The 12,506-nt window shown below is 35.5% G+C and overlaps 1 protein-coding gene across 4 annotated transcripts; it reads right to left on the bottom strand.

Moving 5' to 3' along the window:
* Window positions 1–2,261: 2,261 nt before the first annotated feature.
* On the bottom strand, window positions 2,262–11,500 carry LOC125776282 (cardio acceleratory peptide 2b). 4 transcript variants are annotated; one of them, XM_049447817.1, is made up of 5 exons: window positions 11,455–11,500; window positions 11,028–11,168; window positions 6,609–6,632; window positions 3,202–3,366; window positions 2,262–3,040 (listed from the first exon to the last, which is right to left on the bottom strand). In XM_049447817.1, exons 2-5 carry the CDS (start codon window positions 11,104–11,106, stop codon window positions 2,793–2,795), a joined length of 516 nt encoding a protein of 171 aa, XP_049303774.1. In that variant the 5' UTR covers window positions 11,107–11,168; window positions 11,455–11,500; the 3' UTR covers window positions 2,262–2,792. The 4 variants fall into 4 exon arrangements, with proteins under 4 accessions (XP_049303774.1, XP_049303773.1, XP_049303775.1 ...); XM_049447816.1 differs by having other exon boundaries at window positions 11,445–11,462; XM_049447818.1 differs by having other exon boundaries at window positions 2,262–3,037; window positions 11,445–11,462.
* Window positions 11,501–12,506: the final 1,006 nt, after the last annotated feature.

Raw genomic sequence — 12,506 nt, 5'->3', positions numbered from 1 at the left:
TTATTAAAAGCCAAAATATCAGGAAAACTTTTCATGTCAACAAAAGATTTCATTTGATTACTTCAACTTACCTGGAACTCCTGCCTTCCTATAGAAAATGCGATTGCAAGTGTCCCAGAGGTGAGGCCATAATAGATAGCGCGGAAGATTGAAACAAGTATTGAATGAACACTTAGGCCCTTAGGACCACCTTCCGACTTCGTTAATTAACATTGTGGAAGCAGCGCACAGAGGTTGCAACAAACTCACTGGACATTCGGAATGCCTTTAACAGGTCTTATTGGAAAAATATGATAGACGCATTAGAAAAACACTTTAAAATATCTACATATCTCAGCTTAATGGTGCGAAGCTACTTGAAAGACAAAATCAGACGAAGTTAAAACCTCTTGTAGCCGAGTTAACAACCTCCGACGGACCAAGGCACATACGAGTACAAGTCACGCCAGGAGCTGTGTAGGGCTCATTTCTTGGTTCAGACCTCTAGATCGCCAGCTACGTTGGTATATTGAGTTTCGAATTGCCAGAGTATACATACCTAGAATGCTAGGCGGACAACATCGTTGCGATAATCACCGCGTCAGACACTGGAGATGCGCTCAGGAAGTTAAACAAGTTGATGAATAGAACACAAATGTGGCTGACGCGTGCGATCATGCACGCCACATGCCACTTAAAAAACTAACTATATAAAGCAGTGGTTTCGGTCTGTTTACGTTAACGTTAACTTCACTGCTGCTTATATCAGCTATATGTATAACTACGATTAGCTTTTTTTCTAGTCACGTCGTTTGATAAAAAAAATTTCAAGTCGAACCAGGGTTACTTAATGTGGGACAGCATTTCAAGCTCCTTACGTGCAGCTACAAACGACTTCATTGGTTTTCGAAAAAGAAAAAAGAACAAATGATACGATGAGGAGCGTCACGTCGCAGTGGAGAGAAAACATACTGTCTAAACCTCAACGTTAAAACTGACCACGGGCAGGATGGGTTAGATACCGAGAGTTGAAGAGGGAAGCGAGACGCATTTGCAGACAGAAAAAGAAAAAGGCCGAAATGCGTCAGTATGAAGACCGGGACAAGATGGCCTCTTATCGGCCATTCTCGAAAATTCTACGAAAAGATGCGGCTACTAAGAGAAGGTTTCAAGACCGGAGAATACTCTTGTAGAACCAGCAGAGGTGATCTAGTGACTGACGCCCAGAGCATACTCGAATTATGAAAGGAACACTTCTCCAACCTCCTGAATGACAGTGAAGGTATAACATAAGGAGATAGTGAACCCGATTCCCTAATCGATGAGGATGGATGAGACGTTCCATTGCTCGACAATGAAGAAGTTCGAATAGCAATTACTCGTCTGAAGAACAGCAAAGCGGCGGGGCCGATGGATGACGATGAGAGGAAGAGGAAAACCCCTACTCCGTTAGAAAGACCTGGTGGAGAAGGACCTGATTACACTTGGAATCTGCAGTTGGCTACAAACAGTGAAGAATGACTGACGCGCTTTTGTAAACTCGGCTATAATCAGTTGAACGGAGTCTACGCCAATAAAGAAGGAAGAGAAAGTTAATGTACACTCTTTAGTGAATGAAAATAGACAGCTTGTGAAGGTTACTAGCATTTTGACACTATTGATCTTTTGCCCTGTTTCGTCTGTCTCTTTATTAACTGAAATAAAATACAATATGTGTATATATATGTTTTTTTGCTTTAATTGAAAATGCCAAAAAATAACAACGACAATAAAACTGATTTAATTTACATATATTATTTAAAAATATAATTCGCTGACCTAGGATAGGTTCGTCCACGCTCCGTGCTCTTAAGTGTACAAAGTAAAGATATTTGATTTTTATTAATTTTCTTTATTGCAAGAACATTAATTTAAGGAGTTTTGTATAATTCTCATTAGGCATTTATATATATATCGTATGTATGTATATATGTATATAGTGTATATAAGTTAAACCATGAAAACGAAACCGTGAATGTAGATGCGACCGCTAAGTGTTGTTGTTGCTACTTTTGTGTGGGAGGCCATTGCAGAAGTGTGGCGTTTTGTTTTAGTCGATGTTGTTGTTATTATATTGTTTGTTTTAAAGGACTTTCATTGCAATGCAGTGTTGCTTAAGTGTGTTGGTGTGTGCGGTGGGGACAAGTAGTCAAAGGTGAAGATGAGGCGGTGTGTGGTACATTTATATACATATATTTGCTACTTTGCAGATTATCATATTTTTGTTGTTTGTTTTTTAAACGTCTTTTGCTTTGGTGTTTGCCTTGCAATGAAAGCCCTCACCAGCCCATTTGAAGAGAATATTTACAAAACAAAAGCAACACCTGTGCAAGTGGCATGATTTCTGTTTTTGTTATTGTTTCTTTTTAATGTGAAAGAAATGCGTAGGTAAAAACTAAAATTTACAAAAACAACAAATTCGAAAGTCGATCTCTTTATAAATTTTTTTTTATTAAATATAGTCTTTTAGTTTGCTTTGCGCATCTAGCATACTGATTTTACTAACTCTCTAAACTCCACCAAAGACACTATCTACACATGTGTATATAAGTAAGTGTATATTTGTATGTTTTGTGCTATTTCTTAATTTTTTCGTTTATATTTTTTCACTTTTGCATAAAATTTTAGTTTTATCTGCTATGATAATTGCGCTAACTTAACATTTGGGTAACTTGGTATGGTTTCAGTGATTCAAAAATCGTCGGCCTAATCGTTTGCATTGGTGGTTCGTCAATGTCAATTGGTATATGTGTGTTGTTGATGTCGCACAGCGCTTAGTACAGCTCCTTTTGGCCACTGGCAGGCGACTTGTGTGTTTGCTGTTGTTGTTGCGCGTCCACGCTGCGCTTACCCAAGCGTGGGCCGAACCATAGGCCTGAAGTAGCGCTGGGGCCGGTGGCCTTGTTCAGTGCCTGCTGCAGCGCCATAATGTGCGCCCACTTCCGCAGCTCCGCATCGGTGCGGCCCACCCGTGGGAAGGGTATCAGGCTGGCGCGCTTCATTTCGCTTTTTGGATATTCTACTGTTAATACAATGAAAAAACAAAAAAAAAAAACAAAAGTAAGAAATCAATTAAATTTCTTGCATAAAAGCACACAACAAGACATACCAAAACAGACCAACACAGATTCTTGAGAAGCGACAAGCGATAGGCTCATTACCATGCGCTTTGTGTCAACTTACCTTCGTAGTCCTCCAAGGAGGCGGGGTACATGATGCTTTCGCCGAGCGCTGAGATGTCAGCTTCATGCAAATTATTCACCAGATTCGGATCGCTGCGTCCGACGCGCGGAAAAGCTATCAGTCCGGAGGGTCCACCGGCCGTGCGCCGGTTTTTTTGCTCCAGCTCTGTAATGCATAACATTTCGTATATGTTTACCACTATTCACATTGTTGTTGTATTTAAATGTTAGATAAATAATTTGCAAAATTAGTGGGTGTACTAGGATTCTCGCAGCCGTGCTTGCGTATTGGAAGATAAATAAATAAACAAATGACTTCCAAATGATAGCTCTGTGCTTGTGTGTGTGTCTGTTCCAATACGGTTGTGGTTTTTACATGGCAAACGTCTTGTCGTCAATGGTGTGTGTTGCTGCAGTAATCAGCGTAGAGGGAATATTTAAAACATTGCTATAAACATCAGCGTACCTAAAGCCATTTGTGAATCGCAGCTGCTGAGCTGAAAATGGTGGGTTCCGTGCAAGAGTTGTAGACTGTAAGTGGCTCGCTAAAATACGAAAGAACATAGTTTTTAGCGCAGCTGTGGAGCCTCTTTATTGACAGCTTTGTAAACTAGAAGAGCTGAACTTTGACGGCAATATTTCATTTTTGCGAACTTTCGAGACTTTTTCGAGCTAGTTCCTCAGTAAATTTTGCGAAAATCTTTTTCTCTTCAAAATTCAGCTTCTTTCTAGGAACCATCGATATCGGAACCCTGCAGGCTATAGCTGTCATATAAACTGACTACTAGTGGTCGAGATCAGTACAATTCTAAGGTAGTCCAGTAGTTTTACAGCAATAAAATCGGTGTTTGCAAATTTTCACTCACTTTATCTGTAAGAGATTAATCGGAGAGAGTTTCGAGCACACGAACTCTGCAGTTTGCGAGCTGGATCTCTGAGTTGTTTAAGTAAAATATTGAAGAATAACTTATAGTGTTTAAAATTAATGTAGTCAATGCTATGAGATCTTTAAAGGAAATATTTTCTAAGGCTTGCGTAGTCGAAAGGAATTTTTATAATAAGGCAAATAAGGTAAACGGCTATATAAAAATCTTTCAGCTTAATGTTTTCGTATATATAGTATATCGGTATACTTATATGATTTGGCTATTAATCTTCTCCTTTTGACAACTGATTGAACGAAGTTCATGCTGCCTACTAGCAAATGATCGAACCGATAAAGTTTAGCAAAACTTAAGACATGTTTTTTGTTTTCACACTTTGATTCAAAGTTTTTGCGATGACTACTGCTATTCCAGATGGAGACAAATACATCAAATCAGAGGTCATCAAAAACGGCCTAGTTATCTTACAAATTGTTAAGGACCTCGACTTTATTGAGCTTCACGTATAGAAATCTCCTTTCGGACTTTCCTTATTGCACGGATATTTAGTAAGATCTTCGTTAATTCAGGTCCAGATGAAAAATAATGAGATTGAGTGAGTATTTCTACAGTGTGTTTGGGACATAGGAGCGTAATTTTGCACAAAATTTCGTGAAAAATAAAAATAAGAAGAAAGAAAGGCTAAGTTCGGGTATAACCGAGCCAGTAAAAGTCATTAAAGTGCAAACTTTCAAGCAGAGGATAGGAGTCCAAGCAATTATATATACAGTTGAACTACCCCCAAACTCCAATCACCATAATCCAAAAACAAACTTCGAGTTAAAGAGAATTCGAGTTATCGAATGAAATTTGTATGAAATTTGACTTCTACTGCTAATATAAGAGTTCGAGTTATGGAGAACTTGGAGTTATAGAAGTTCGGGTTATGGAGGTTACATATATATATGTGACCTGGTCTACGGAAAGGGGGCTTAGGTGTCAAAAAATCAATTTTCACTTTTTAGTTGACGAAACGAGTTTTTTATTTTTAACAGCTATTTCCCAGAAAACTAGTTTTCGCACGTTAGCTCCCTTTTCGTAGACCAGGTCACATATATAAATATGTAAAACTCATACACTGACCGCCATATTCGAGAAAAGGTTTGAAATCGGTGAAGCAGGTCCTGAGATATGGGATTTAAGCTAGAAGTGGGCTGTGCCATTCCTATCGTCTAAATTCTACCCCGGCGTTTCTCTTATACCATTTTGGAGGACAAATTTAATGTCTTTGGCACATTTAGTTTTTCATTTACCGTGCTTTGGGTAGTCGTCGTTTTGTGGTCGTCTACGAACTTCACCTTAGACAGACGGACAGACAGACAGCCACCCGGATTTCAAATCGTCTCGCCATACATTAATTGATACGTACAACCGTTAAGTGAACAAAACTATGTAATATACTTTGCAGCAACATGTTGCAAGTGTAACAAAAAACTAAAAATTTGAATATTTGAATTTTTGAAATAAAATTTAAGGTTATGTGATATGTTGTTTATATAAAAAATGCTGATCTTTTCAATAATTGAATACATTCAAGCTTCACTTCACTTTTAATTAATATTTAAAATATCATTTCAGAGTTTATAGTGTGATTGTTGCAAAATCAAATAAAGGGTTTTTCAATAATTAATGGCATCGAATGTGCTTGCACATGAATAAAGAATTTAATTGGTATCAAAAAATGTTTTTGTTTTATTTCAATGTTAAAACTTTTGTAGCAATCTTATTGAAAAATCTACTTTTAAAGTTGAGGCCCCCAACTGCGAATTTCGGTAGTAAATTTTAATATTTTTACTCCTTGTTGGATCGTATATCTTTCCATGATGAAATGGCATAGCTTACTGAAGAGAAATATCAATTTTGCTGTCCTTAGCGGTCTATTTTTGTAGTGCCCTATTGAAAAACCCTATATATCGGAGTCCATGGAAACAAAAGTAGGATAAGTAGGATATCTGCAGGTAAATATGTGGCATAAAAAGATGGTCCGCAATTCAGCTAAGAAATATCGTATTCGCAATATATTATATATATAATATGTGTGAGTTTTGGGAGGCACTAAGAGTCACTCATAGCAGTTATGATGACTCTTGATATTGTTCTTTACATTTAATGGACATAGTATCGATTTTAATCGATATTCATGAATAAAATGATTAAAAAAGTGCTAATGCTTGACAAAAAATTTCTCGCTCCGAGCAGACTTAAGTTCCAGCATATTCGTGATATTTTTGGTGACTGGAAATACATGTGTTAAACATTAATAATCATATATTGTTTTGACATTGCAGCATCGCCAAAAAATTTTACTTGACTCGATTTAAATCTGCTCAACGGCTAAAGCAGAAACTGGTGATAACTTTGAATACTCTCACTAATTCATTTGTTTCGCTATTTTATTTATTTACATTTAATTAATTTTATGTTTTATGTGCTTTAGTGCTCGAAAGAAATTCTAAATTATTTGTAAACATTTATATTAACTTACCAAATAAACTCCGTTGCTCGGATTCTAAAATCAATAGACAATAACAACAAAAAACGCTTATAAGTGTGCTAATACAGATAATTAATTTGTCTAAGCAAAGAGAAAATAGCAACAAACAGCTGAATAATATATGCTTCTACGATTAAGTTTTATGTGTGTATGTGCAGTGTTGCGTATGGGGAGAGCGGGTGGGCGTGTGAAATGAGGCCAAGAACCCCGCAGCTGACGCATTTGCTGCAATTTACCAAGCTTAACCTGATTGCTACGGGGATTCTATGCAAATTTAATGGCCAACAATTCAGCACTAAATTTAAACAAATCACCAACACGTACACAATATGAAGAGCAACAACAACAGAAATATAGGTGAAATGGACACAACTTATGCTGCTATTTGTAGTTGAGCCAGCAAAGTTGTAGATGCAGAGTGCAAACAGCAATTGCCTCACAGCTCGTCACCATATTGACACGCCACAAGAGGGAAGTGCGCCGTTGTTGCTCATACGCACTGGCTCACCGTCGGCGCGCGCTCTACTGTGTGTATGGTTGCTTGTGGCTTAAGCAGCCTGCAGTGCGATTGATGTTTGCTAATACCATTTTGATACGCACATCTCAATATGCCTTTTCGAAAATGTTTGATTGTTTCATGATTCACGTAAAATTGCGGTAAATCTCTGTTTGGCTATTTTTGAATTGTTGCTTCACAAGTGACAATTGTCGTCGGCGATTTGTTTAACGAATGACATTATAGGCAGAAGAACGAGTTTGTGGTGAGAAAGTGTAGAACACTTAGCTTTATTTCCTAATGTACATTTTAAGCACGTTTATGGCGCTTCCCTTTGAGCAGGCTTTGTATTAAAATTGCGATTAATCACAATGGGCGCTGCCACGTTGGCGGAAAATATAACTTTGATGTTTTTAAGTGATTCAATTTAGTGAGTTGCTTTTAGTAAACAGAAATCTTTATTGTTTACTATTATTACATTTTATTTTTAAAATGTGTGGGTTAATGGCCTCTATAATACAATGAAAGACGGGCTATCAAGATAATATAGAAATATTATTCTAAGTGTGGCTAAATTATGTATGTGTATAGTAATACATATAAAAGAATAATACTCCTAAAAGACGGGTTACAAATTTTCCTACTAAAAAAATTAAATTCTCAATTTTGAATTCCGTTTGCAATTAAGAAATAAATTTTCAATTTCATATTTAGTTTTTAATCCCAAAGTCGTCTGACTATCCGTCTGTCAGTATATATGCCAACTAGTCCCTCTGTTCTTGATATCTCTAAACTACTTATTTGTCGGAACGACCGATATTGAACCACTATAGCTATAAAGGTTTCATAAAAACTCAACGACCGGAAGAAAGTGATTAGGAAAAGGTTTTTGGGTTATTATTTGGCACAAATTATTGGCTTAGATAATGGTAAAATTTTCGACGATATTTCCGTTTAGATTGAGTTACTATAGCCAACTATAGTTACTATAGTTAACTATTAGCCTTACAAACTTGCCGATCAACTCTCGCGTATGAAATAATTTATATTTATGAAGAGTATTATGGCTTCTGAAATTCAGAAGTTAACTTTTTTTCTTGTTAGTTATAAACTTTGTATTAATATTCCTTTTTTTATTTTTCTATCCGGTATTTATAATTAAAATTCAATTAAGTTTCTCGGTACTATAAACTTTAAAATATTAGTTTAAGCACTATTTAGTAATCAATTGTATTTGTAATACATTATCTGCAAACCATATAGACAAATGCCATTAACTTGTTTGATTGAAATGAAACTTTTAGGATTTATTTGTATATACTTGAAGAGTCTTCTCAAATTTTTTTATTATTTTACATGAGATATTCCTCATGTTTGACGACATTTACGGAGGCGCCTCGAGTGTGGAGTTTGTGTGTGGTTTGCCAGATGCAGGTCGCAATTTTCATCCGAAACAAAAAAAAACAAAAGAAATTTTAAATTTTCAATAGTATAATTCCTTGGTGAACCAAGAAAATTCAACAAAAATTGAAAAATTCAACAATTTTTGGCAGACTGAAAAAAATTCATTTTTAAACCAAAAAAATTTACTTTAAATCGTCTAAAAACCAGATTAATGTTAACTTTCTTGAGGTATTTTAGGTTCACCTAGGAGAGAATTTAATTCCAAATACAACCGACGTTTACTTTTTTTCTATCCTGCCCGCCAATTATGAAAAATCGTAAAAATGAAAAACCGAGAAATCGCGCGTCAAAGTTTTCGCTTTCTGCCCAATCGCTCATATATCCGCTAGACGCTCGGTCGCTATTTTCCTTCTAGTTTCGCAAATATTTCGAATTCCACTTTAAAACTTTGGGGGCATATTCTTAAATTATTTTTAAAGAGATTTAAGCAAAAAAAAATAATCGATTTTTTGAAGCTTCTAAAGCAGGCTCCCCCCTTAATGGTTTATTTTTCATAAAAGATTTAAAATGAGAAGCCTAAATACTTGGTTAATGCAAAATATCAAAAAGAATCATATATAAAATACTCAAATTGGGAAATAATTATGATTTAGACACGGTTTACTTTGAAAATAAAGAGCTTGTTTATAAGTTAGCAAAAAAAAATCAAAGAAGCTTGCGAAATAACGTACACTCAAAGATATTATACTTTTTGAAAGTATTGTAAAACTAATTATTGTTTAGAAGCGACTTAAAGGAAGCAAACTCATGAAAATTTATTTGATTTAAGGGTATGTAATGAGAGTCAATTGATAAAATGTGAGAGGACTTCTGCTAGAGAAACAGCGCGGCGATGAGTTTTGGATTTATGCTTACGACCCGAAAGTAGGCAATCAATCGGCCGAATATCGTAGCAAAGGTGAGCAGAAGCCGCAAAAAACACGCCAAAGAAGGTAAAAAATTTAACTTATGTTGAAGTGTTCTTCGATTACCGAAGTGTGATGCACTGTGATTTTTTTCCGACCGGTCAAACTGTTAACAAGGAAAGAGGCCTTAATTATGGGCCGACAAATCTTGGTTTTTGCCCCACGATAATGCACCGTCACATATTGCATTGATTCCTTGTAAGTTTTTTGCCAACCACCGTACTCGCTTGATTTAACTTTGTGTGATTTCTGGCTATACAACAAACTCAAACGACCGCTCCGGGGAAACCGTTTGAGTATGTTAAAGACATTAAATGTGAACCGCACATTAAAAGCTTTTCCAGAAATTGAATTTAACGGCTGTTTCGAGAATTGGAAAAAACGTTGATACCAGTATATTGGGGTTAAAGGGGATTACTTTGCGGGGGATGACATATGAAAAAATGTTTACTATTTTTTTTTTTTTTATAATAGTATATGTGCAACTGATTTAATTTGTTCTTTCTTATTCTTTTCATTCAAATTTTTAAAATTAACTGAACTATTTCCAAACTGATCTATGCATTAACTATAAACATTGTTTCTGAGTCTTGCAGTTTATCCTTGTTAACTTAAATAAAAATAACTCGCTCTATTTTAAGTTTGAAACTTCAAGTAAATAAAAAAGTTACTGCTGTTAAAGTATGGCATTAGTACAAAAGAAGACATTGCATACATTTAGGACGAGCAAGGATTTGGCAAAAATTATAATTTCAATAATATTCAGCAAAAAAAATATGTTTATAGTTTTTAAAAAAGTAAGCTTAAAATTATAGCTAAAGTTGATTAGAAATTGTCATAAAAAGAGATAAGATCTTGCCTACATTTAGGTAGCGTTTAAAAAAGGCTAAACTGGAAAAATATAAATATTAGTTATGAGCTGTTTTAAACTTAAAAATAAAAGTAAAACGTAACTGTAAAGATTATAAATGCAAAATAACAGTTCACTAAAAATCTAAAAATTGTATTTTGCATGAAAATAATTGCTTCAAAACTGAATAATTATTATTTAAATATGTTAATACTTTCAAAAATAAATCTCGAATACAATTCCTTAGGTAACTAATATAACTGTAGGTTTAAAACTAAATGAATACTATTTCCAGATAGAATTAATTTGGTGTTGTTTAATTCTTACGCTTATGTAATCTTTCTTTCAAGAAAACAAATTAAGTCACTTTTGTCAAACTTGCATACAGTCAAATGATATTAAGCTTTTTTCACAATTTCGAACGAATATGCATTTTAATTGCAAAAATTGTTAAAAATATGTCAACCGATGCACCAAGCGAAAATTATTATTTTTTTTATACCGTTATGTATATTATTGCACAGCTCACGATAGTTAGCGTTTTATTTTTGGTTTTCGGAATACATTGAAACTATGTAATTTCGCACATTTAAGTCCTTTCGAATTTTCAAAATCGCAAAACTTTTGCGTCATTATCCGCGTAAAGTTCTTATCATTGGCACACTTGAGAGTCCAATTGCTGCTTGTACACTTACCAGCGTCGGAAAATCCAGCTAAGGCCACAACAACAACTGTCGAACAAATGATAACATCCAAACAGTAGAAAGACTTCATTTTGATAAATCCTTTGTGGCGTGACAAAACCCAACAGCGATGAAAATAATCAAGGAAATAACCTTGAAATCCGATTGTTGCAGTTTTTTTTAGTGAAAAAAAAGAAAAACAAAAGCAAAAAGATTGAAATATTTAAAAATAACCGTTGCTGATACGCAGACAAACAAATAATCTGTGCAACAAACAAGCGAGCGCTGCGACTTTGTGACGTTAACTTGTTTGGAAGTCTCAGCAAGGCACTGTTCTGCGTTGCTCGTCGCTGGAGCAGATGTGCAGGCGAGTCAAAAATTGTCACAAATTCACACTTTCCGCTTGTTGCTTGCCTGTCTTTGGCGTACTTTGCCTTACCACGCTCACCGAAATTATGCTTGATAACTGTTAAAACGCATGTCCTTTTATACGGAAAAGACAAAAGCCATCGCCGTCAGGCTAATATCCAAGCGAAGCAGCAACGCACCGTGATGTAGCAACATAGTCGCAAATACTTTTGCCAAGTTGCATGTGTGTGTGTGGCAACAATGACACTAGCTACATGAGCGCTAGGGATGACAGCAACAAAACAACACAGGCACCAATACCAACACATAGCAACGACGACTGGATATGTCAACTTTTAGGCGCATTTGCTTGCAATACTCTTTATTTACATACACATATATATGAATGTATATATGTATGTAAGTGGGCAACAGCACCAATACATTTTCAAAAGAATTGTAACGAGTTCTCGGTACTATGTACCGTTACTGTTGAAAATTCCGATTGTTACTGCACAGTTATTGTTGTGGGCGTCGCTAAATGCTTTGTGCCACATATTTGTGGTTGCACGTGTGCGTGTTGTGCTAACTCCGATTTTTAAGATTCATGAATGAAGCTTCATATTTGGACATATAATTTTAGCAACATGAGTATTAAGCTATGTACCTACATATATCAAGATTAGTGTAAGTGTACGTTAAGCTGTCTCATGCCTCAGGTTTTGTCTTTGCTGCAATCCGCTGTTAGCTACCACAAAATATGTAGCAACATCTGTAACAGGTGGTTGTATTCAGAAATTTCTAGCAACATGTTGCTGAAATGGCTAATACGGCTTTGTTTGATATTGGAAATGTTGCACTGTAACTTAACTTGTAGTGTTATTACTCATGTGAAGACTACTTAAGTGTTGACAGAAAGTATGTATTATATTTATTTTTATAGTAGAAAAAATCTTAAAACTGCTTGTAATTTCATGTAAACTACTTCCTTTTCATATGCTGCGCAAGCAATTTAAGATTTTTTCAACTAACTGTCGTTCGTAGGTTGGATTATGGTAAAGATAGGTACACAATCCAGCCTTCAGGGGAGATTTATGCTATCACAAAATAAGAAAATAAAAGAAGAAGACGAAGACATGTAGG

This window comes from Bactrocera dorsalis, chromosome 2, assembly GCF_023373825.1.
Source record: "Bactrocera dorsalis isolate Fly_Bdor chromosome 2, ASM2337382v1, whole genome shotgun sequence".
Classification (NCBI taxonomy): Eukaryota; Metazoa; Arthropoda; class Insecta; order Diptera; family Tephritidae; genus Bactrocera; species Bactrocera dorsalis.
This window is presented reverse-complemented; position numbering and strand designations above follow the sequence as displayed.